Genomic DNA, 24226 nt, shown 5'->3' with positions numbered 1-24226 from the left:
ACTAGTATTCTTCGCACTTCTTTGATGAGAGAAGATGGGGTAATCGTCATTCTTACGTTTGGAATGTTATGACTATTTGGGCACCAGCGGCTTCGACAAGAGGGCAGTTGTCGGCCTCGCAAGTAATCGTGCGAGCGGGAGTTGCGGTGGTGTTGTTTGGGCACAATGTTGCAACAGCATATTGCGAGCAAAAGACCAATTCGTCGACGAGAGCTTGTGAGACAGCTATTTCCTGTCAGTCAATTGGATCGTAGATGTCTCAGACGTTCAACACTGCCTTTTGGTTTGTGTGGAGCCGCGTTGATCAACGGAAACAAGAGGCCAAAATGGTGACTAATGACTGCCCACATTTTGACATGAAAATAGAGAGGCTGGGGAGAAAGGAGGGGATTCTGGCGGACCGAAACCGGAGACATATAGACTGTATACGGAGTTCGATCCCTGCCTTCTATTACGAAGTCTGCCAGTATCACCGTCTCCAGGCCAGGATCCATCATTCCCCATAACCAGTCATCATCGGCGCATTCAAGCTTCATGAATGTGTGCAATGTCGGTGGTACAAGGTATGGGTTATGCATGATGTTAGCGAGGCTTAACGACCTAAGAAGTCCGAACCATGTACAAGAGACGAAATTGACGGCATGGCCTCAATTTAAAGGAACTGCCACTGCATCATTGACAAAGGTGAAGATCAGCTATTTGATCACCCAGGATAATTTCCACCTCCTTTGAGACCCTGAAAGATTCACCAACAAACAAATGAGATAATATCTAGTTGAGTTAGCAACAAGAAAACCCGACAAACATATCCAGCAATAACCTTTTTTGAAGTAGTTCATCTTTCATATTCGATCAAGATACATTGTCTCTTTTTGAAATCTCCCAAATTTCCATCAATCCTCGTTCCAGACGGTGCGAGACATAGTACCAAACTCCGCCAAATTCCCACGTAATGCTATGCTAAACAAATCCATCTCGTCTTGTCTCGTCTAGACGATAGACACGCGTGCCTCGCCAACAGACTACCTCAGGACCAGTGACAACATCCTTAGGTACCATAGAACCTTTCCCCGCGTGTTTAAATAGCAGTAAGAGTCGTTGTCACCGTCACCGTCACCGTCACCTGATTGTTCTGTGCCGGACTCGGCGTCACAGGAACTACAGCAACTTCATCTGGACTTGTTGTCGCAGGAGGAGACGTCGATATCAGCGGCGATGTCGGCGCGGCAGACTCTGTGCTCACAGAAGCTGAAGCTGGAGTTGGCTCAACTGCCACCTCTGGCGAGGAACGGGACCCTTCGGCAGCGGCCGCCGAAGCGGTTTCTATCACAGTAGCTGCCGCAGCTGGAGATTCAGATACAGCGGACGTGGCGGCATCGACGGTCGTTGAGCCCGCTGCTGACACTGTCTCCGTCTCCGTCGCCACTCCAGCTGCAGTGACTGCGGTAGCAGCGTTGCCGTTCGCGCCGGGATCGAGGGTTGAGTATCCGCCAATAGGGCCGGTGAACGTGGGTTCCGCGGTTACAAAGACAACAGTCACCGCCGCGGTAGGTTGTTGCTCGTCCGGTTGTCCGTTACTTGCGGCTGGTGTCGCTGAAGCTTCTGTGGGAGCTGTTGTCGATGCTGCTGCAGCTCCAATGGTGACTGGATCTGATGCGGGAGCAGTCGTATCAGCAGTGACATTCACCGTCTCGAATACCGTGGTCTGAACTTGGACAGTCGTGGTGGAGGTGGGTTGTGGCTGGGCTTCGGTTTGAGCGGCATTGGGTTCGATGGCAGTTCCAGATCCAGGTGCTCCGGACGCAGTGTCTGTGTCTTCACCAACAGATGCAGCTGTAGTGTTATCCGCTTCAGAGCTATCTGTTGCGGCGGCCGCTGCCGCCGTCGCCGCCGTCGCCGCAGCGGTCGAGCTCTCAACTGGCGTTTGGGTCAAGAGGCTCAGCAAGCTGCTGTTATCTCCTCCAACACCGACTGCCGGCACCGATCCATCTTCTGTCCCTTGTCTTGTTGGCGTTGCAAAAGGATCGATACCCGATACCGTCTGAGCACTGTCTGATCCGGTCCCAGGATCTGTGGGAAGTTGTCTTTTTCTCGGAGATCCGTAGGTCACGGTGAGAATGTTGTTGATCACATAGCGTCTCTGGGGTTCATTTGCGCGGCGTATTACATTACTACCCATGAGAAACAGTCAGAGTTGAGTGAATCGTGATTGATGGAGAGGGGAACAAACCTATGAATCGGGCCCGCCAAGGTCAGCGTCGACAAGACGAGGAGTAGTATTGGTGAGATGACGACTTGCATATCTCACCTAATAGCGTTCTCGAACTGAGACTAGGTGAGGAGTGTTGTTCAAGGAAAGATAGCAATGCAAAGTAAGTCGATGATCACTCCACGCCTGCGTGCAAAAGCAAGTCAAGAAGAGAAGAACTGGAAGGAGATAGGAAATGAACATTAAACACACAGGTGAGAGAAGAGTCTTTGTTTAGCTATCGATCTTTTCTCGATGCCCTAGCGAAATCTTTTGAAGTATTGTACGTAGACGCGCAGTGAATTGGCGACGACCGCCACAATGGGCGGTTAAAAATCTGTGTTCCGGTCCTTCCATCGTTGATTGAAACAGGTTTCTTCTGCGCTGTGAAACGTGAACAACGCATGCAAACGACAGTGATGACGAAATGCTCATTGTCGGAGATAATGAAAGAGAACGAGAATGGTTGGCGAGCAGGTGGTGGATGTCCAAAACATGACGCACCGTGTGTGAGGTTTGCGCCAAGGCCTGATGTCGGTTGGCCGTTGATTGGCTGAGATTCGACAGTTCAGCCTCGTGGCCTCAAGCAGCCTTGCTGTGTAGCCGCCGGAGATTTCTCGATCTTGTTTCTCTTGCCTAGTATAGTTTCCGGGCTTCTTTCTGCTCCTCAAATGACTGAACCTGATCACCCACTTGGAAGCCGTCCCAATTCTCAAAGCCCATGCCACATTCAGACCCTTTTCGCATCTCCGTCACATCCTTTTTGATGTTCTTAAACGAGTTGAGCATGCCTAGGTGTTTTGTGAGTAAACAATGAGATACATAGACTTCGCGTGCTCAACAAACTTACCCGTGTAGACCACTTCGCCGTTTCTGAGAACTCGAATCTTCTCAGAGCGGCGAATGATACCGTTAGTCACTCGGCATCCAGCAATTTTCAGGATCCCTCGTTTGATGTTGATCTCAAATATCTCTCCAATCTCCGCTTCTCCCAACACCCGTTGAGTCACGATTGGAGGCAATTGTGCGGATAACTTTTCTTTGACATCGTCGGTAATTTTGTAAATAACGTTGTGGTTGAGGATACCAAGATTCGTCGCCTCCGCAAGTCGCCGGATAGAGTTGTCTACTGGTTGATTGAATGTGATCGCATAGCCCACTTCGCCCGTGGCGGCAAGGTGCTTGATATCGGATTCTGTAAGTTCACCGGTGCCACTGTGGATGACGTTCGCCACAATTTCATTGTTGCCGATCGCATTGACGGCAGTAACAATGGCTTCAACACTCCCAGCCACGTCGGCTTTAACAACAAAATGAACTTGTTGAGGACCCGATGATTCTTTCTCAACCCAGCCTTCATTATCCTTGGGACGTCTTGATACCCTCATGTCCAGATATCCCTGTTCTTTTTCCCATTCCAATACTTTAGCACGAGCCTCTGCTTCTTCTGCGCGCGTAGCATTGATTGTGGTCATATTGTCGATGGCCCGAGCCGCTTCTTCCCTCTCTTGACGGACGGCCACCGCATCTTTAGCTTGCCGCTCACTTTCAGCCTGGAGCACCTCCAAACCAGCCATTGGATCACCCTCCCGCCAACCGTCGATTTGAACTGGTGTACCTGGAGGTGCCTCCTGTATCAACTGACCCGCATCATTGCGTAGAGTCCTCACACGAGCCCAAGTAGTACCGGCAACGATGAAGTCTCCCGGTCTCAAGGTTCCACGACGTACCAAGACCGTGGCGACGCGACCAGACGAACCGATTGCACTCTCAATAATCCATCCTTCGGCCGGTCCGTCCTTTTCGGCTCGGAAGTCGGCAACATCAGCGAGGGTCAAAATTGCCTCCTCCAGATCAGCCATGCCGCGACCTGTTTTTCCGCTAACAGGAATGGCCTGATACTCGCCGCCAAAATCCTCCACGACAATGCCGTGTCGAACTAGGTCTTGCTTCACGCGTTCAATGTTGGCATCTTCTTTGTCGATCTTGTTGACCGCCACGATCATGTGCACTTTGGCCTCAAGTGCATGCTTGATGGCTTCAATCGTCTGAGCCTTGACACTGTCATCTGCAGCTACTACTAAGACCACTATATCGGTGACATGGGCACCTCGTCGACGCATTTCTAGGAAGGCAGCATGTCCGGGGGTGTCTAGGAAAGTAATATTGCGTTCTGATCCAGGCATTGTCACGGAGAAGGCTCCGATATGTTGAGTGATGCCACCATGTTCTCTCGCAACCAGGCTTGATTTTCTGAAATAATCAAGGAGTGTGGTTTTGCCGTGGTCAACGTGACCCATGATGGTGACAATCGGTGGCCGCGGTGGCAACAGGGACGGATTTTCTGCCGGTGGTCGTGCTACCAAATCGCGAGTCTCGTTAATCGTGCTGATGACGGGTTCGTATCCATAAATTTCGGCAAATATAGCGGAAGTTTCAGAGTCGAGGAGATGATCGTAGCGAGCCCCTTCGAACCCTTCCTCTTCCAATTTTTCCAAAAAGTCATGCAGCCTAACCTTGAGGCTTTGGGCTAACTTCTCCACGCTAATAAATTCCGGTAATCGAATTTCAGGTCGTTCGGTTAGGTGAGCCTGTTCTTTCTTGTTTTTATTTTTCTTCCCCCGCCTCCTCTCGTCGAGATACTCTTCGACCTCATCTGGATCAAAATCTGGAGTGCTCAGCCTTGGAATGCTCCTCCTTTTTCCAGTCGGAGAGCTGGCCATTTGAGAGGTGGTGAATGGTTCTGCTGATTCGACGTCATAAACTCTGCTTCTTCTATCTGCGTCTTTATCTTTTCTGGCCCTTCGTGAAGGAGACTCTTCCTCGGTCTGTAGAGATGGCTCGGATTCCGAAATTTCAACAAAGTCTTCGTCGACGGTGGCTGATTGCGGCGAATCGTGGGAAGCTTCGTTTGAGGTATCCTCCCGAAAGCGCCGGAAGCGGCCTTGTCTTGGCCCAGCTCTAACCTGGAGCCCCTCATCATATCGCCTTTGAAAGTCGCCACGAGGCCGTCTAGATCCAAATCTTTCCCCGAATGCAGCGTCCGCATTCGTCCTCTGGCTGGCTTCCGCTCCATCGATGGCACTTCCAGTTCTTTCTGGTTGTTCATCACCCGAGGGGTGGTTATTGTGGGCAAAAGGTCTCCAAGAAGTAGATCTGGGCCCTGTCGTTGATGTTTGTAATGCGGGGGCAGGTGGCTCACGTCTATCTCCCATTATGAATTTGATTCGCGGCCCATTCTGGGAAGCTGAAGCATCTCGTGTATTTCTAGCCATAGATTTGTTCGAGCCATTTCTTTCTCTCCGCGAGCCGTCGCGGTGAGTGGGCTGGTTTCTTCGCGGATAGGATCGTGACTCCTGGAGTGAATTACGCTCAGGTTGTTGAAACGAAAATCTAGCTTGGTCAAGAATTGGTTGAGAATTGAACTCCAAAAAATTGCGTGATCTTGCCAGTGGGACCGATTGCTCCCCCGAGCCAGAAGCAGATCGTGAGCTTTGGATGGAGGAGGATGAAGGCTTCGGAGGGGGCCCATTTTCTTTGTAGGCATGTTCCAGCTTTTGTGGGCGTGGACTCAGACATATTGTACATTCTAATCGATGTGTTGCGTTAACGTGGCTGCATCGACATCTCCAACCCTGCAGCTCTCTTTTTGGCGCAGGTGCAGGCAGGGAGGATGCTAAGTCGTCGTCCTCCTCTTCAGCACGAGCTGCCGCAGCTCCAGCCGGACGTCGTGAAGGAGCACTCGAGGTATAAATCTGACGTTGCTGTCGGGTGGGATTTGCAACACGGGCTTCTACGCCATGTCTGAAGGCGCAAAAGAGACAGATTTCCTGTAGTTGCGGGAGCTGGGACTTGTCAATCTTTGCAGACAATGATGTTGCTTTATCAAGAGAACAAACCTTTCGCGTCACCGCCCAGCGCATGCTGAGTGCGAATTATTCCAGAACGGAGGGGCGATACCTCAGTATTTCTATCTTAGAAACATGGGATGAATAACACGCCTCTCAGGCCAGGATCGACTAAAGGCCCGTACTAAAAATTTCGCCGGAAATTTACGGGAAGGCATTTATCGAGTGTAGTAGATATGCTACGGGGAATCAGATCAACTCATGAGAAGTCACAGACGCTGTATTTTCTTTCTGGCTTCTATTTTGAAAAGAGTATCCTGCCGAATTCAGCAGTTGGCTTAAAGTGAAATGTCTCCTTCTCCTTGTCCCAAGAAGCCCATCGGACCAAGTTCCTTAAGTCCCGTCCCAGCATCCCTCGTGTTCGATGGAATACCGAAAGGCCATGCCCAATGATAATGTACTCGAGTGTATTGGGAAAAATCTTGTAAAGGCATCGATATAACTTTGACCATGGCACCGGAGAGCATAGCGGTCGGCTTCTGGCGTAGTGTTGAATTCGTAGATATAGAAGAAATCCAACCAATCAGCATCAGGCGGCGGTGCCCGCTCCACCGAGGTGACTAAACAAAATTGCGTGCCCGCCAAAAAAGAATCCAGGAAGTTGGTCCTCTTTTACAGTCATTGTCGAAAATGAGGTGGGAATTGGCAAAAGAGGCCAAGTGAATAGAGGCGAGAATAAAGGTCTCAGGCAGATTATTCAGAGATGGCCGACGGTGTTGAGGCCATTGAGGCTGGTGAGGTCGGAAATACCAGCTGGGTCAGAACCGCAAAAGATCTCTTTGCGGGCGCTGCTGGAGGTGTAGCACAAGTGCTGCTCGGTGAGTTCAATCAAATCACGATTTCTGATCGATGGCTCTCTCCTTCCCGTTACTGGGAATATTGGATCTTCGGGGTCTAGTTAACCAGGCACATCGGGGTCGTGTGAGTATTGGGATTCGACCAAAGCTGACATTGTGTTTCAGGTCAACCCTTTGGTAAGCAAAGAGACATTACTCTGTCAAAACACATATCTCACCGCAACAGATATTGTCAAAGTCCGGTTGCAAACAACATCAAAATATCCCGGCGCCCTTTCGTGCGCAACATCAATCCTCCAGAACGAAGGCCCCTTGGCATTCTACAAAGGAACCCTCACTCCTCTGATCGGTATTGGGGCTTGTGTCTCCGTCCAATTTGGTGCCTTCCACTATGCCCGCCGTGCTTTCGAGGAACACAATTTGCGGGTTCATTCAGCGGGGCCTGCCGATTTATCATATGGACAATATTACCTAGCTGGAGCTTTTGCAGGCCTTACGAATTCTGTTCTTTCAGGCCCGATAGAGCACGTCAGGATAAGACTTCAGACCCAGCCTCATGGCGTCAACCGTTTATATAGCGGACCGCTAGATTGCATCAAGAAGCTCTCTGCTCATGAAGGCATACTCCGCGGCCTGTACCGTGGTCAAGTTGTGACACTTTGGCGAGAGGCCCAGGCATATGGCGTCTGGTTCCTGACTTTTGAATATCTTATGGCGCAAGATATGAAACGAAACAATGTGCAACGGACCGATATCTCATCACCCAAAGTCGCATTCTACGGCGGATTGGCCGGTGAAGCGCTGTGGATAGCGAGCTATCCGTTCGACGTAGTCAAAAGCAAGATGCAGAGCGATGGCTTTGGAAAAGATCAGAAATTTAAGACGATGCGAGATTGCTTCACGCAAACTTGGAAGGCTGAGGGGATGAGGGGATTCTGGAAAGGCATTGGACCAACAATGGTGAGGGCTATGCCTGTCAGTGCAGGAACATTTGCAGTGTAAGCTTCAAGTTCATCATGGAACCGAAAACCCCGCTAACGGCATGTTCTAGGGTTGAATTGACCATGCGAGCTTTGGGATAATTGCAAATGAATGGATATACCATACTCGGAGGTTTTGGTCAATGCAATTTTCTCATCGACTTTTTGGGCTCGTTTCAAGCTAGGCCTCGGTAACAGAGTAAAAAAGCGATGGAGAGCCATCTTTCTCAGTGAGTATACTAGAGTCCACATGTAGTAAGCCCTTTTCGCATCGGCGCAAATGCTCTACGCTTTTTGCAAATTAGCACGTGTCCAGTGCGAAGCCTTCAATTCTTCGTTCGATATCATGAAAATTATGTACAGACTTGAACGAGTGCACAGACGCTTCTGCTCGACTATTTTATCTGTATGGGGCATCTGCTCTTGCCACCGCGGCTAATTCTGGCTCCCACTTATCACCATTGGAAAGCAATTTCTCTTTGTTGTACAGGAGCTCCTCTCGGAATTCTGTTGCGTATTCCGCGTTGGGGGTTTCCACAATGGCGTCAACAGGACAACTCTCCTGGCAGAGGCCACAGTAGATGCATTTGGTCATGTCAATATCATAACGAGTGGTTCTTCTCGATCCATCTTCTCGTTCTTCAGCCTCGATTGTGATGGCTAGAGCTGGGCAGATAGCTTCGCAAAGCTTGCAAGCGATACATCTCTCTTCACCCGAGGGGTATCTCCTTAATGCGTGCTCGCCTCTGAATCGAGGGGAAATAGGGCCTTTCTCGAAAGGATAATAGATCGTGTAGCTGTATCGTGATTGTCAGCTTGAACCGAACCCAAGGCTGGACTTGAAGGGCCATGTTTAGTTAAGACATACGGTGGTCTGAAGAATTGTTCTAGCACGACGTACATGCCGCGAAACATTTCGGTGAGAAGAAAATAGTTACTCGCTTTATCCATCACTCCTTCGCCTTCATCGAATCGTTTGGGTCGTGGCAATCGATAGCCTTGTGGAGGAGGTCCTGATGGTAAGGCATTTCGAGGACTTGATGTGTGAAATTGAGCTGCGGCGCGGATAAAGGGTGATCGTTCTGTTTGTCGGAGAACGGCAGAAGTTGTTGAAGGTCTCACGACCAGTCGCGATGCTGGACGAAGCGACGACGCCATCGTCTGTGTTCGCCGCAGACTGTGGTTGTCGATACGTGGCGAGTGCAGGAGGAAGCAAGAGGGAGGATTGGAGACGTCCAAGATGCCCGTCGGTGCCTATGACTGACTGGATATAGCGGTCATTTGATTGGTCGAGTCGAAGCTGAGAGCCCCCTCAAGCAAGTTCTACGAGTACAAACTGGCCACGTGACCTTCGCTAGTAGCTCAGAATTCCCTGGAGTAGAGCTGCGGCTTTTTGACTTTTGAACGCCCATTTCGACTTTTGGTCCAACGAAGCTTGACATCAGAAATCCAGCCTCTCCATCCACATCACGTCTTCCTCTTCGCCTGACTGCCTCTCTACTATTCTCCTCTGGTCGTCGAGATGCTCCGCGCAGGTGCCGTGAGAGCACTGTATGCCGCTACAAGGACCCAGGTTCCCCGACAATTGCCTGCCTTCCGATCTCAAATCGCTTCCTCCCTATTGCAATCATCTCGAGTCGCTCCATCCTTTGTTATCCCTAGCATAAGATGCTATTCAGCACCTGCCGGCCTTTCGAAAGAGGAGGTCCAAGGCCGGATAATGGATTTGTTGAAGAACTTTGACAAGGTGCGTACTGAAGCAATCTTCCGTCGTGCCATTTTCTAACGACGATACAGGTCACAGATGCATCAAAGGTAATCTATCCTGCCTTAAGGTGTTCGAAAATTGTCTCATGAGGACGTTCAGATCAGTGGCACATCACACTTCCAAAATGACCTCGGATTGGACAGCTTGGACACTGTGGAGGTTGTGATGGCGATTGAGGAAGAATTCAGCATTGAAATCCCAGACAAGGAGGCGGATGCTATCCACAGCGGTAAGCAAAGTCGAAAGTCGTTTCGAGGCGGTTTCTGACAAAATGAAGTCGACCAAGCAGTTACATACATCTGCGCCCAACCCGATGCGCACTAATGGATCATCTCTCCAAGACAAGACCAGGCGTTGTACATTTTCCTCACCACCGAAAATGGATATGCAATTGTACTATCACAGAATATTAGATCTACCGGATCTCCACGATGGCCTTTCATCAAAACATTCTGCAAATCTTCCTCGTCTTTTTCTTCTCATACTCCCGCAGCTGAACGCTTTATCAAAGTTTCTCCTATTTTTATTTCGATGTATTTGACTCTCTATCATCAAGTCAGTTATTGGCTTAGATGACTCCCGACTTTCTCAATTCCGTCACCTCAGCAGGTTCGTATCCCAGACTCCCAAGGACCTCATCGGTATGCTCGCCCAACAACGGTGGTTTAATCCTCACGTCCATTGCGGTTCCCTCAAATTTCGTCGCCGGTCCTATCAATTTCAACATCCCATCTCTCGCCGCTTCGAAGTCTTCCACCTCCATCACCATATCCCTCGCCTCAGCTTGTGGATGCTCCAACGCCTCAACGACGTCACTGATCGCACCATACGGCAGACCACTCCCTTCAAACACCGCCATCCACTCATCTTTGGTCTTTTCGCGAAACCGGCGTTGCAAAATGGAATTGATCTCCTCTCTATTCTCCACTCGCCCATCATTCGTGCTGAATCGTCCGTCGTTGGCCAATCCCTCGATCTCCATTCGTTCACAAAACCCTTTCCATTGTCTATTATTGTTCGCCGCCACAAACACCATCTTCTTATCTTTCGTCTCAAACCCTCCATATGGCACCAAATTCGGGTGCCCGAGCCCGAGCCTTTTGCCCCTTCTCCTCGCCCCGGGTCCTTTATTCAGATCGAGATTCAAACTCGCTAGACCGACATTAATCAGCAGGCTTAAACTGCTCTCAAACAGGCTGCCTTCAATCTTGCACCCCAACCCGGTCCTGTCTCTCTGATGCAGCGCCGCTAGAATCGCCCCATGCGTATATAGACCCGTACAGAGGTCCGCAATTGCGACGCCTGGCTTCGTCGGCCCTCCGTTCTCCTCGCCGGTGATATGCAGTAGCCCTGCCTCCGCCAGCGCAATGGCATCGTAACCTGCCCGGTCCCGACTCGGCCCACTCGCTCCATACCCGCTAATACTCGCATAGATCAACTTTTCATTCCCTTTCTTCAACTCATCGTACCCCAGACCCAAGCTTTCCATCTTTCCCGGCAAGAAATTATTCACCAGAACATCACTTTGGCTGGCGAGTTTGTGGACAATTTCCACACCGCGCCCGCTCTTCAAGTTCACTGTCACACTCCGCTTGTTGCGGTTCACCGCCGCGAAGTAAAGAGACATCAGCTTATGGTCGGGCCGCCACTTTTGCGCCTCGTTGTGCGTGCGCCATTGGCGTGTCTCATCGCCGACGAGTGGCTGCTCGATCTTGATCACTTGCGCGCCGTAGTCGGCGAGGATTTGTGTGCAGAATGGTCCTGCTAGGACGCGGGAGAGGTCGAGCACTTTGAGGCCGTGAAGAGGGAGATGCTTGGAGCTTGTTTCGTTTTTGCTTCTCTGGACTGTGCTTGATCGGTAGTTTCGTATGTGAATAACCGAATTTGATAATGGATTGGTGATGTGAAATTTGTCGACCCCGATGGTCCGCCTGATGTTCTTATAGAGTCTCGTCATTCTCTTTGTGGAGACATAGGTCAGTCAGATGCCGCGTTCCGCCGATACTATCTAGCTAGAGATGAAATAATTTTCTACGGTCACTGAGATATCTGGCTCGAAGTACCTTGAATTCATTCAATCACGACGAATGGTGCTTTTTTGCTTTGTCCTATCTTATACTTCCGAATTACCAGATTCGGGCCAGGGTAGACATCACGGTCTCGGAGCCGAGAGGCCGACGAGGCTGAGTGCGGAGATACACACTACGTCTCCCGGACGATGGCCGAACCCGCCCGCCCTACCTCGTCAAGAAAGCCTATTCTCGGAAATGTCATAGTCGTGGCTCACTATAAAAATGTAAAGGTCTACAGCAGGAGTTTCTCTAAGCACCAATTCACATTCGTTCGACGATATTCTTCTCGTAGGTGTCACATCATAGGGCCGACAAATTCCAGAGTGGAACTGTGAACATGGCTTCTCAAAAGCTAGGGAGGAATATCATCTACCAGTTATCAAGACGCACAAGGACAAGACCCATTCCCTCCTCTCCGTCGTTATCCTTTTCGACGACACGAGCACCTCAAGCTCGCGGCACAGAATACCTCCAACTACACGACCCAGACTTGACAGACTCACAACGTAGTGTCCGGGAAGCAATTAGCAAAGTCTGCTCGAAATTCGACGATGCATACTGGCTCAACGTGGAAAAAGAACACCGTTTCCCAGTGGAGTTCCACCAGGCCGTGGCCAAAGATGGTTGGCTGGGGATATGTATGCCGGCAGCATATGGGGGCAGTGAGCTTGGAATTGCCGAAGCAGCAATTATGGTGCAAACGATCGCCGAGAGCGGAGCTGCCTACGCTGGCGCGAGTGCCGTGCACATGAACATCTTTGGATTAGAGCCAGTGAGGAAATTTGGGACTCGACAGCAGAAAGACAGGATGTTGGTGCCATTGATTGCAGGGAGGGAGAGGGCTTGCTTTGGTGTCACCGAACCAAATACAGGGTTGGATACTTTGAGATTACAATCCAAAGCCGTCAGGGACGGTGACCATTATATTCTGAGTGGCCAGAAGATTTGGATTTCAACGGCTCAGGTTGCGGAGAAGGTCCTTATTCTCGTGCGCACGACACCGTTGGAAGAGGTTAAGAAACCTAGTCAAGGGCTGAGCTTATTCTATACCGATTTAGATCGCAAGCAGGTCGAGATCACAGAGATTCCAAAGATGGGGCGAGCGGCGGTTGATTCGAATACATTGTTCTTCGATGGATGGAGAGTGCCGAAAGAAGATCTAATCGGGGAAGAGGACAACGGGTTCAAGATGATCATGCATGGCATGAACGCCGAGAGAATATTGATTGCCGCCGAAGCACTTGGGACCGGATTTGCAGCTTTGAGGCGTGCAGCACTGTATGCAGGAGAAAGGAAAGTGTTTGGGCGGCCAATTGGTCAGAATCAGGCCATCCAGCATCCTTTGGCTGACAGTTGGATGCAACTGGAAGCTGCCAGACTCGTGATCTATCAAGCCGCGAGAATGTATGATGCTGGATATGAGACAGGTGAGTATGCCAATGCAGCCAAATACTTGGCCGCGGAGGCTGCTTTTCGAGCATGCGAAAGAGCTGTCATGACGCATGGTGGGATGGGATATGCGAAGGAATATCATGTTGAAAGGTACCTGCGTGAGGTCATGATTCCCAGGATTGCACCTGTCAGTCGGGAAATGATTCGGAATTATATTGGGGAAAGAGTTCTTGGACTACCCAGGTCGTATTGAGGGGGCGCTTTGGGGGATCTTGCCGGTTGAAGTGGTGCTCAACCGTCGTGCCTTAGAAATGTTCGGGTGGTTGTCGAATTTGACCCTCAGCTCAGAATTCTCTCTAGCCCGGCCAGTGAGTTATTGTCAACATTGTGCAAAGGTTCGCCAAGAGGAAGTCATCGAAGGACCACAGAAACTCGAAGGTTGCCTGGAGTTCTGCACTGTCTTACGTTAGCTGTTTGAATTAGAAGTTGCAATCTGAAACCCCTTGATAGAAGCGACCAAGGCACAAGCAGAGACATCTAGAAATATGTTCCCTGTGTGAAAGATTAGATACCAAAAGCAACCAGATATCTCAAAATCAAGGAGATTGGTGGTAGATCTGGAAGATCAGGCAGACAGTAGCAGGGATGCGAATGTTGACACCTGGGCATGTGAAAGTGGACCATCTCTCATGCGGAGGCCGTTGATCCGATTCTAGGCAGAGACGAAATCAAGTCTCGAGGCCAAATGACGGTGATTAGGGATGGATGGAGATGGAATTACGGCGACCGCGTGGAAATTTACACAGCCTTGCAGACTGCGCCTCGCTGTGCCACAACCGCTCAGCCAATCAGCGTGCAGAAGTCCTGCCCAAATCCTCGCCCGTTTCCCCCTCTTCTCTACATCAATCCAATCATCCCGCATCATTTATCTGGAGAATTGGCTCGCTTGTGGCAATTCGGAAGTTTTCCAGAAGATCTTTCAGCTGCCATCTTGCCCGTATGCTCCTCAAACTACGATGCGTCAGCGTGAGTGGCTGGATAGACGACTAGGACAACGCCTCTCTGGCCCACGCGGTTAGGTACCACGAACCGAACACATCATTGAGATCTGATTTGGGGGGCCCATTTTACATGGAAGGCCAATAAGTATATAAGAATCACCTCCCCTGCACCTCAGAAGATATTTTCTCTCATCATCAAGGACCAATTTACCACTACTCATACACACTACATCCACACTACATCAAACATGTCTGGCCCTTACGACCAACACCTCGCCTTCTCCCAAGGCTATAATAATCAATACCCAAGTTACCCATACTCCCAACAATCCAGCGCCTATCCATCGGAAGGCTTCTCCAACTCTTACCCCCAACAAAGCTACTACGGCAACGACACCCGCAGCTATGGCCAGGACCAATATCAATACCAACAACAATCCGCCCCCGGCGCCAACGCAGGATACTATAATACCCCTGCACCGGGCCAAGAATCCGATCGCGGCCTGTTAGGCGCCGTGGCGGGCGGCGCCGCGGGAGCCTGGGGCGGCCACAAAGTTGGCCATGGCGTACTGGGAACCTTAGGTGGTGCAATCCTAGGTTCCTTGACTGAAGACTACGCGAAGAAAGGCAAGAAGCACAACAAGCATAACAAGCACAATAAAACTGGATATCCAAACAGCACAGCGAATAGCGCCAACTCGGCGATGAGCAGTTTCGGCCCGGTAGCCAGCAGTTTCTTCAACCACAAGAAATAAACAGCTCTAGTCTACGTGCCTTTGTAAGGCCAAGTAGACCCGTGCTGGTCGGGCCGGGCTGAGTCCAACGGTCAACCTTTCTTTATTTTCGGAGCAGGCGTTGGGATACGAGGCGATGGAAAACCAAAACGGAAACACTCTTCCCCCTTTTTTATTTCCCCAAGATCTTCGTCGTGACTGATTCAAGATGGGATCAAGGGCCATGTTGAAAGAAGCGAGCACGAAATCGGAAACGCCATGTTGAGAGTGCTGGGTGCTGAGTGCTGAGATGCCTTGTGCAATTATGAATGGCTTGTCTGTTTGCTTTGCTTTCTCAGTCTTCGAGGTAAAGATCACAAGGGAAGATTTTGGTTTGGTACATTCGTCGCGCTTATCACGACCTCGGTTGTCTATTGATCATGACATGGCGTTGGATTTCTGATTTGGGAACTGTACCTGAACTGGGTCTGTATCTATCTGGCATCGGCGTTCATGGAATGGACAATGGATGTGTCCGTTGGTTTGGACATGAAACGACCCAAGAATACATGGGGACTTCGAATATCATGCACCAGAGGCTTACGATATTATAGAGTGAAACGAAACTATCTTGAATAACATCTTCCATGGCACGCTTCCTTGGTTGTGGAAACTCTTAGGTTCTCAGTTTTTGTGTTCCATTGCACTACGACGCTAGCCCAGTTGTTCATGTATCGTAGGTCATTGATCGTCATCAGATTTTCCTTAAACATCATGGCGCCCACCAATACAATCTCAATGACCCGGCCAACACCATAACTTTTCACAGCACAGTCGAGGACTCCATGGCCGTGGTCAGAACGAATCCAGGCTTTCTCCAGGACAAGGAGGCTGAAATGGGGAATTTTTGTTACAGATGAGGAACCATGGGCGGGAGAAAAAGCTCGCTAGTGACAAGGCTGAGCTTGGCAAGGGGTTTCGAAATAACATGACAGAAATTGGAGATCGTGGTCAAACACAACACACTCACAAGATGGCACCATCATAAGTTCCACCGGGCACTGGCATCAGTCAGGCATGTAGCTAGCTTGCAGAATACGGGGCAAGGCAGCCATAAACTTTTTGAGTAGCTCCAGAACAGATCCCTTCTCTACCCACGCAACTATGCATCCATATCTGCTGTTGGATAGAGATGAGAGGTTTCCATAGGCGACGACGTTACAGACGGTTGCTCTGTGCAACGATGTAGCATTCGTGTGTCTATAAAAGGAGTCTCACGACCTCGACAAGTAGATAGAGAACAGGGCGCTCCTTCATCTCAAGTTGCACGCAAAGTTTGACATCTGCTTCTCGAGAAATTACAGGTCCCTAGCGATGTACATGGCTGGTAGTTCCCGGGTAGCAGAGAGTTTTGAAATACAATCAATGTGAGACAACAGATTTCCACTCACAGCTTCAACATCATACTGTGATGATGTAGGCTGTTTCAGACCTCAACAGCGCGAACTGGGTCATTTTCGTCTTCGTTGGCAGAGTCACTTCTATCATCAACAAATCAAGCAGTCTGCTGGTCCCAGAAATTGTAGTAGCTCCATTTTCCGGCTCGCAGATACCACGGGACATTCTTAACGCGTAGGATATCTATTCCTCAAGTAACAAGCAAGAGAGGATGCATGTTCAACTCGCAACTCCAAAATTCCCGAGAGTCATAATCGGCTGGCATGACGCGGTCCCCTGGTCAAATTTTACGATGGTAGTGAAGCCATTCAAGATGACATAAGTCATCAACCCGCCATCACGCGAGATTAGCAAGGGACAAAGGTTGAGGGTGAAGGTACGCTCTCCCCGGCGTACGCAGGGTTGATGTCAGCCACTGATCGAACCATCAGACATCCAATATAGTGAAATGGTCAGAGAAATTGCTAATTCGTGAAATAGGCTTGTTTACTTACAATGACCAGGGCTACTTCATAATCTCTTTGAATTGCAACTGAATTGCCGACGACGAGCTCCTCGTCGAATCATGATCTATCCAGATTAAGGGCTGGAGAAGGCGACGATGCAATGAAAAAGGCAAGTACCTCCTCACTTGAAAACCTTGATGTCGCTCTCCTTCACCTTACCAGCAGACACCAATCCACCAAGAGACTCGCTGAAAACTTCTTTGACCTTTCTACCATCTTTGCCTGCGACATTGAGTTTGGAAACCAAATCTGCCAGTTCATCCGCGTCGATGTTGGTCAAGACTTTGTCAACATCATCAAGAACATCGTCGATCTGCTTGGGTGGTGCTTCACCATCCACGAAGTAGTTGACATCTTTGACACTGCCCTTGACAACACGCTTGTTCTTCTTGGCGGCATTCTTTGCAGCTTCCTTGGCCTTCTTGCCTTGCTCTTTCTCTGCCTTCAAACGCTCTTCTTCCTCTTTCTTCTTGCGTTCTTCTTCCTCCTTGGCCCTGGCCTTTTCTTCAGCCTCGCGTTTTGCGGCCGCTTCCTTTTCAAGGCGGCGCTTGTTCTTATCGGCATTAGCAGCTTTGCGAAATTTCTTGATGCGTTCGTCGTAGCTCAAGCAATCATCGACCAATTTGCGGAGTCGTGCTGTATCTTCGGTCTTGCGCTTGCGACGAGCATTGGCATTCTTCTTCTCAATGTGACGCTTGTGATCTCGTCCTTCATTGTCGTCGGGAACATCTTCATCGAGGTATTCGAACGTGCGCCAGGAGTCAAAGTTGTACCAGAAGTCGTAGAACTCTTCCACCTCTTCTCTTGTGCTGTTCTCGTCGCCCAGCAAAGGCACTGGATGTTTCTTGCTGAAACGAGCCTCACTCTGGAAGACAGCATTCCATTTCTTGTAGAAAGCACCAGGCTTCTGCATATCCTTCTTGGTTGGAGGGGGAACGTCTGCGGCTTCGTCGACGGAATCGAATTGACGGCGCTTGACAGGGTCGGTAAGAATTTCATATGCACGTTGAATGCATTTGAAAAAGGAGTCATTCTCGTCATCTTGTCCAGCTGCGGCTTTCTTGTCTGGGTGGTGTTTGAGAACCTTCTTGCGATGCGCCTTTTTGATCTGCTCATCAGTAGCTTTGTAGCGGTATTTGGAAAGACCGAGAACGGCGTAGTGATCTTGTCCCTGTTAAAAAGAAAGAAGAAAAAGAAAAGAAATTAGCAAAATGTTGAAACATAGGCCTTAGATCGACCCCCACCTTCCAGTCTTTAGCATCGCGAGCAAGCATCAAAGGATCCTCAGGTTCGCTGATTTCGCCATCGTCATCGTCTTCCGACTTCTTAACTCGGGAGAGAGCCTGTATACGGTCATCTTCAGAAAATGTGCGGCCATGGCGCTTGCGACGAGCGTAGGCAAGGAATTGGGCTCCGAATGGTTCGATTTTGCGCATGACAGGAGGAGAGAGCTTTCCAAGGGCTCTGAAATTGGGATTTGCATCATTTTCACCCTTCCAGTCCGCGGACGGAGGGGGAATAACTTCCGGCTCAGCCATAACAACCTTACCGAGAACAACTTCTTGCACCTCGACGATAGTGAGGAGGATGTAATAATTTTTGGTCGGAGATCGGAAAAATTTACACTCCGTATTGCCTGTTGATACGTTTATTGGCTGTCAGCTTCTCGCTTAACCTTCTAGACAGAGAGAATGTTCATTGCTCTATTAGATGAAAAGGCTACATGCGACGAACGTCCAAATCAAGTGAGAAGGATCTCGGCGTGAATTCCGTTCTGTTCACACTGGTCTCTCGTCTTTCCTCGTCCTCTCCCGTACTCTCTCGGCGACCGCCTCTCCTTTCGCTACGCACCATGGCGTTGTCGGCCTACAGACATCTACTGAGGGCTACCCGTATTGCTTTCCAAGGCGACTACCACCTCCTACATGCTGCTCGAGTCCAAGCACGAACGGGATTTGACAACATGAGCTCGCTGGATCCATCATCGGACGAGGCACTAAAGGGAATAGAACATGCCGAGGGTGTGGCATCAATCCTGCGACACAACATTGTACAAGGGAAGCAGGTAGAGGGATCAGATGTGCTACGTATGAACATCATTTGACCAGTTTGAGTGAGAGTCTGACGGAGTGATGCACAGGACTGAACATACATAAAGACACGGAACGAGGTGACAATGACACGATCAAGAATCCGGCGGCCAAAGGAGGAAAGCTAAAGGTTGGAGGCGTATGAACCGGGTGTATGAACCGGCTCCAAATACATTTTGATACCCAGTGGTTGGCGCTTCAGGTCACTTCACACCAGCGAGATGCTTTCATATGGTTGTCATACCATTGCTACAGTTCTGACAATGGAATACTGTATCAATAAGAATGGGCAAAGTCAGCGAAATCAGAAGAGATGAACCGGAAACATGGACTCTTGCCGAGGACGACCTGGCAAACGCCATGGTCCTCAGTGCGGCATCCCTCCATACATTTGGCAGTGGAATCTTCCCCAGCATCCATGGTTCCCCGTAGGCCGACGCGCGGCACTACCCCTCTATCTGCCAGCTTAAAAATTTCCGCCCGCCACTGGCAGCAGCCTATCCTGCTGCCCGTTATCTCTGTTACTCATCCACCCCACAAAAGCCGGTCGCCTCCAGCCCATCACCTCCATCACCTTTCTCGGCGGCTACTCGATACGACTGCCAACCGAAACATCTTTTTCCAACTACAAGCTCTCAGTCTCTTATCCCGGGTTCACTCGGCTCTCTTCTCCGTGACCTGTCTCCGTCTCTGTGCTCTCCTAACACTTTGTTGCAAAAAGCATACATTTGATCCGCAACTCTTGTTCAGCAATCTGCATCCTTCAAACTACACGTGATTGTCAGAAAGCAATACGACATCATGGCTCGCATCGCCGCTTTCTTCGCATACCTGCACACGCTCCTCATCCAAGTTCCCCAGCACGGCTACCACAACATCTCGCGCGTCATCCAGCCCCAGATCCGAAGCATATCCGAGGGTTTCATCGCGAGTTCAAGTCGAGTCGCCAACAAGGATATGGAGTTGCAGCCGATCAAGCCCAAGTCGAGCACTGCCAGTGTGAAGCAGGAGTCTAGAAGAGCACCACTGCAAGCGTGATAGGATCGTTCGCCTACATCCGGGGCTGGTGTGTTTCGATCAGGCTGTGCGGACGATAAGATGAAAGAGCCGAGACCAAACGAGCCAGAGGGGAGCATATGTGGGTGATGCCACTATACATACCGATAGCGACCGCCTGTGCGAGAGCTAGGTGCTATCCCTGTTGAATGACCTTTGACCACGATATCTACCGACATCTTTTCCAAGACATTTATCAAGCCTACGAGCGTATCATACAGAGGCACAAGAGACGCCTTCCAGCCTATGGGTTATACTCTGTCTCCAGTACCCAGATATACATCGGAGGGGCTGTAGAAATGGGATACAATACAAAGAGTAGCCGATGGACTGGACGCCTTCACGACTCAAGATGAACTCGACCTAAAAACAATAAATCAAAGGAGACACGATCCAACCGGCCATCAAAGTGGTGCCATCACTCGAGGCGTGTCCATCATCCATCTGCCTCATCTACCTACGAAGTAGTCTGGGCTTGTCGTGATTGGACAGTAATATGTGACCCTGCCGATTCACAAAGTTAGTACTAGTGCTTAAGCAGAACCTCAAATCCCGGGGCGAGAGGAATTGGTCTTCAACTGGAGATATCTTCACGATTCAACGGCAAGGCATAGGGCTCTTAAATGGGATCCAAACCAAAATCATCGAGGTAGAGGTAGTCGCGGTGCACATGCCGTATCAGGGTAGATATAGAGAGCTAGAACTTGGGGTCAACAGAGGATCATAGATAGATTCTAACAGGACCGTAACTCGTACATAAAGTGTCAAGCATTTCATCGCGTTCATCCTGTTGGGTTATTGCTGTTCTGCTGTTCTTTGGCTTGAGTCAGTTCTGGAGCACTGCACCGTCCGGAAGAATGTCAGCTAAATCACTCCACACACATACGGTCCCGTGTTCCCGCACCTCGCATCTTCTCTCGACTGATTTCCCTTTCCAAAACACATGACAATGCTGTCGATGATGACTGAGAATGAATCCAGCACTCGTACAATTATCTCCTGGTCCAGCCCCAAGCTAAGAAGACAGCTCTCTTCATCAGGCAACGCTTTTAAAGCTCGATTCAATATTCTCAGCCACGGATGTGTCGTCGTCCTTGATGATACATTTGTGTAACAGTCTGCGGCTCCGAGTCTTCGGTCCGATACCCGGAACTATCTGACATGAGGCTCTGTCTGACTCTTTCTTCGCGGTCAAAATCTCGATCTCGTTCTCTCGTCGCGTCTCGTAGGTCTCCATTGCCAGGTCGGAGTTGAAGCACGCGGGCCACTCCTGTCCGGGGTTCTTGCGATTGATCGCTAGGGGTCGGTATGTGGGAGTTGCTCGGTTCACTTCTCGTGCGACCACGTAAAATTCTCTCGAGACTTGTCGCCGTCTCGTTGTCAAGCAGAGTTGAGCTGTTTAGCATGTCCAATGCGCAGATACTCTTGCGATAGACTTCCCGGTCGCTACTATCGACACTATCCGAATCTTTCTCGTTCATGGTCTCGAAATTCTTGTCCTGTTGAATATCTGCTTCAGATGCGTTGTAGACGGGGACCTCTGGGATATTGCTCAGCACGCGACGAGTAGACGTCTGTCCAATAATACCGTGTTTGAAGTAGTCTGATGCAATCTGAGCTTCTGTTGGACTGTCGATGGATTGTGTGATTTCTGCAAGTCGAGCTGCTGATAGAAATGATGGGAATAATTGAGTGGGTGGCTTGGGTAAATCCTTGTCGGTGTTTATGGGAGAGCCAAGTTCATCGTGACGTTGAGTTGCCCCAAGTGTATCGGATCTTGGTCGAACAACCGATAATGGGAGGGTGCAGTCGGTAGATCCGGTAGAACCGTCAACGGGAGCATTGGGATTGGTTTGACTTCGAAATCGGTTCTGAAGAGACCGATTTCGTAGAAGGGTAGGTTCATCAGTCGTTACTTCTTTGGAAGAGTATCTCGAATCGGATGACCAAGTAGGAGAATCGAAAGCGGGTTTCGAAAGTCCCATCATGCTCTGACTTGAGGGAAGGCCGGGTTTCTTGATCTTTTTCTTGTCTTGCTCCATCCCTAGAAATCTTAATGCTTTGGAGGCGTTCCTGCTCTTAGCCGTCGACGTATCGGTAGACTGAAGCATATTCCGTGCTTGAGTCAGGATATTTTTCACATCCTCTCGGCGAGCAAAGACTTCTTCACGAGCACTTCCTAACTTCTGACGAAGGTTGGCGTTCTCTGCATCGCGTTGATCGAGTTCCAATGCATGTGCCATCTTCAAACTTTCCATGCTGCCACGAAGTTCTTCATATTGTCGGACCATGAGCTCTGCTTCGGTATGGGCCTCTCGGGTCTGGATCAACTCCTCTTCGTATCGCTCCACTTGTTTGGCCAGGTCTTTATTGTGCTGCGTGAGAAGCAGGATTTCATGCTCGCGTTCTTTCACCAGATTGACCGCGGTCTCGTATTTGTCCACATATGCGTCGAGACTTTCTGACTGTTGATTGATCATTTTAGCCTGACTGTGTGAGACCTTTCGATAATAGTCAATCAGGTTTTGTAGCTCTTGGAGGTCTCGTACGTATTGGGCAACCGTGGCTTCAGGGACACGGAGGTATCGAACGGATTTGTTGTCCGCGTGACGTGCGTAATCGGAAATAATCTGAAGAACTTCTTGGGTTCTCGATTCGTTGATGCTATCCCACCGATCGGGAACATGGTCGTGGATGAATGCACCCAGAACGCGGACGACCTCGTGGATAGTATGCTTGAGTTCGGTATTCTTTCTCTCTTGATGTGCAATCTCCTTGTCTTTTGCTCCGATGCTTTCCAGGGCCTCTTCCACTTGTACCTCTAGTTCTTTGAGACGCTCCTGACGATTTTTGGTGTCTCGCTCGGCTACTGATTCGGCGGACTCTACGACTTTGTGGTAAGATGCTGTAATGACGCGGAGTCCGTCAGAAAACGATTGCAGGTCCTGTGATATCTTAGTGGGTGTCGAGGGCTTTGACACGATGTTTTTACCTTCTGGAGAGCTATCCGGTCGAGGCTTGAATCAAGTTCCACTTCCGTGGCGTCCTGAAGCACAGCGGTCATTTTCTGGAATTGAATGCGGAATGCGGGAAGCCACAGCTGGGATATCGTCGAAGGATTTAATTCAGGCAGGCGGGCCAGTAGCTCTTCCATTCCCATAGCAGAAAAGGGCCTAGTTATCCGCGAAGCCTCGATGGGCCGGTCTCCGGTAGTGGCTGGGGTTATTGAGAGGGTTCCAAATCTGTCGTTCTTTCTTAATGGTGTGGTGAGGTGTCGAAGTGTCTCCATGTTCTCTTCATCAGTGGAAGCAGATGTTGACAGCGTTCGAGCCGAACTTAAGGACGAGTCTCCGGTGTCCCTGCGGAGGACACGAATTGAAGGAGGGGGTGATATCGGGTTCGTTTGCGGGAAGCCTTGGCTCGGTAGGAGGAGGGATCCAGGAAGTTCAGCTGGTAGTGAAGTTTGTGAGACCCTTGGACTCATGGGTGTTTGTGGAGGTGAGCAATGAGGTTGGCAAGGCGCGGCAGAATCATAGCGTGATATCAACGGGGAAACCTTTTCGTTCGCGTCACCTCCTATCAGCGAACGTGAACGATTTCGGTCCGTAGGTGTCTTTGGCGTCCACAGACCACCAAATCCAAGGCTCGATGCTGCGGAAATTTGGGCGGGCGATATCGGTGAGAGTTCAAGGCCACTTGCGATTTGAATTGGCGGAGGTCGTCGTCGCTTGGATTTTGTCCACCGGGACTCACATGCCGCATCGGCATCGTTGCCACCAGTATCACCTCCTCCCGGAGAAACCAGTCCACCAAGTCCGCCATGAGGGACCGCTTTTGTCTTATTGAGCTGTTGCTTCGAAATAAAGAACGAAGCCATGTTCACGGTTCAAAATGATCGGACAGGCAAGAACGACGCCACGAACGAGGAAAGGGGAGGAGCACTCAACCTGACCTTGACTACATGCTTACAACCACGATATAACCATCATCGCCTTTGTATCAGCCATCGGCGAACTTGCAGCTACAGGGGGTTGAAGCAAAACAAGTCGCATAAGCGGGCCTCAATGAGCACGACCAAAGCCGGATCGGTCAGTAGTACAAGCCAATGAACATTCTGTCTAGAAGGAAAGAAAGTCGAAGACGGGATAGTTTCGATCTGTTGTCAACCTGGGGATGGTCCTTCCATGCACATCCGAGCGCTTAGCCAGGTCATCACCAGGCCGCCACAAGACGCCTC

General features: G+C 50.0%; 12 protein-coding genes across 12 annotated transcripts; 6 read left to right on the top strand and 6 right to left on the bottom strand.

Annotated features, from left to right (window-relative positions):
• Positions 1-1078: 1078 nt before the first annotated feature.
• Z518_10073 (uncharacterized protein) lies at positions 1079-2179 on the bottom strand (the record flags this gene model as incomplete). The annotated part of the gene is made up of 1 exon (XM_013412689.1): positions 1079-2179. The coding sequence occupies one exon, from the start codon at positions 2177-2179 to the stop codon at positions 1079-1081; it is 1101 nt and encodes a 366-aa protein (XP_013268143.1).
• A 705-nt stretch (positions 2180-2884) lies between these two features.
• Z518_10072 (translation initiation factor IF-2) lies at positions 2885-6171 on the bottom strand (the record flags this gene model as incomplete). Its single annotated transcript, XM_013412688.1, has 2 exons — positions 2885-3039; positions 3099-6171. 2 exons carry the CDS (start codon positions 6169-6171, stop codon positions 2885-2887), a joined length of 3228 nt encoding a protein of 1075 aa, XP_013268142.1.
• Positions 6172-6859: 688 nt separating this feature from the next.
• Positions 6860-7955, top strand: Z518_10071 (uncharacterized protein; the record flags this gene model as incomplete). The annotated part of the gene is made up of 2 exons (XM_013412687.1): positions 6860-6974; positions 7180-7955. 2 exons carry the CDS (start codon positions 6860-6862, stop codon positions 7953-7955), a joined length of 891 nt encoding a protein of 296 aa, XP_013268141.1.
• Positions 7956-8333: 378 nt separating this feature from the next.
• Z518_10070 (NADH-ubiquinone oxidoreductase 23 kDa subunit, mitochondrial) lies at positions 8334-9091 on the bottom strand (the record flags this gene model as incomplete). The annotated part of the gene is made up of 2 exons (XM_013412686.1): positions 8334-8730; positions 8802-9091. The coding sequence occupies 2 exons, from the start codon at positions 9089-9091 to the stop codon at positions 8334-8336; spliced, it is 687 nt and encodes a 228-aa protein (XP_013268140.1).
• A 364-nt stretch (positions 9092-9455) lies between these two features.
• Positions 9456-10025, top strand: Z518_10069 (acyl carrier protein; the record flags this gene model as incomplete). The annotated part of the gene is made up of 4 exons (XM_013412685.1): positions 9456-9680; positions 9731-9748; positions 9801-9930; positions 9979-10025. 4 exons carry the CDS (start codon positions 9456-9458, stop codon positions 10023-10025), a joined length of 420 nt encoding a protein of 139 aa, XP_013268139.1.
• Positions 10026-10269: 244 nt separating this feature from the next.
• On the bottom strand, positions 10270-11658 carry Z518_10068 (uncharacterized protein; the record flags this gene model as incomplete). The annotated part of the gene is made up of 1 exon (XM_013412684.1): positions 10270-11658. One exon carries the CDS (start codon positions 11656-11658, stop codon positions 10270-10272), a length of 1389 nt encoding a protein of 462 aa, XP_013268138.1.
• A 452-nt stretch (positions 11659-12110) lies between these two features.
• Z518_10067 (uncharacterized protein) lies at positions 12111-13418 on the top strand (the record flags this gene model as incomplete). Its single annotated transcript, XM_013412683.1, has 1 exon — positions 12111-13418. The coding sequence occupies one exon, from the start codon at positions 12111-12113 to the stop codon at positions 13416-13418; it is 1308 nt and encodes a 435-aa protein (XP_013268137.1).
• Positions 13419-14414: 996 nt separating this feature from the next.
• Z518_10066 (uncharacterized protein) lies at positions 14415-14921 on the top strand (the record flags this gene model as incomplete). The annotated part of the gene is made up of 1 exon (XM_013412682.1): positions 14415-14921. The coding sequence occupies one exon, from the start codon at positions 14415-14417 to the stop codon at positions 14919-14921; it is 507 nt and encodes a 168-aa protein (XP_013268136.1).
• Positions 14922-16964: 2043 nt separating this feature from the next.
• On the bottom strand, positions 16965-18381 carry Z518_10065 (uncharacterized protein; the record flags this gene model as incomplete). Its single annotated transcript, XM_013412681.1, has 2 exons — positions 16965-18014; positions 18088-18381. The coding sequence occupies 2 exons, from the start codon at positions 18379-18381 to the stop codon at positions 16965-16967; spliced, it is 1344 nt and encodes a 447-aa protein (XP_013268135.1).
• Positions 18382-18695: 314 nt separating this feature from the next.
• Z518_10064 (uncharacterized protein) lies at positions 18696-19078 on the top strand (the record flags this gene model as incomplete). Its single annotated transcript, XM_013412680.1, has 2 exons — positions 18696-18930; positions 18984-19078. 2 exons carry the CDS (start codon positions 18696-18698, stop codon positions 19076-19078), a joined length of 330 nt encoding a protein of 109 aa, XP_013268134.1.
• A 656-nt stretch (positions 19079-19734) lies between these two features.
• Z518_10063 (uncharacterized protein) lies at positions 19735-19971 on the top strand (the record flags this gene model as incomplete). Its single annotated transcript, XM_013412679.1, has 1 exon — positions 19735-19971. The coding sequence occupies one exon, from the start codon at positions 19735-19737 to the stop codon at positions 19969-19971; it is 237 nt and encodes a 78-aa protein (XP_013268133.1).
• A 1088-nt stretch (positions 19972-21059) lies between these two features.
• Z518_10062 (uncharacterized protein) lies at positions 21060-23866 on the bottom strand (the record flags this gene model as incomplete). The annotated part of the gene is made up of 2 exons (XM_013412678.1): positions 21060-22934; positions 22982-23866. 2 exons carry the CDS (start codon positions 23864-23866, stop codon positions 21060-21062), a joined length of 2760 nt encoding a protein of 919 aa, XP_013268132.1.
• Positions 23867-24226: the final 360 nt, after the last annotated feature.

The sequence above is a fragment of the Rhinocladiella mackenziei genome, assembly GCF_000835555.1.
Source record: "Rhinocladiella mackenziei CBS 650.93 unplaced genomic scaffold supercont1.8, whole genome shotgun sequence".
NCBI classification, from domain to species: Eukaryota; Fungi; Ascomycota; class Eurotiomycetes; order Chaetothyriales; family Herpotrichiellaceae; genus Rhinocladiella; species Rhinocladiella mackenziei.
The sequence above is the reverse complement of the archived record's forward strand: the minus strand, read 5'-3'. Positions and strand labels throughout refer to the sequence as shown.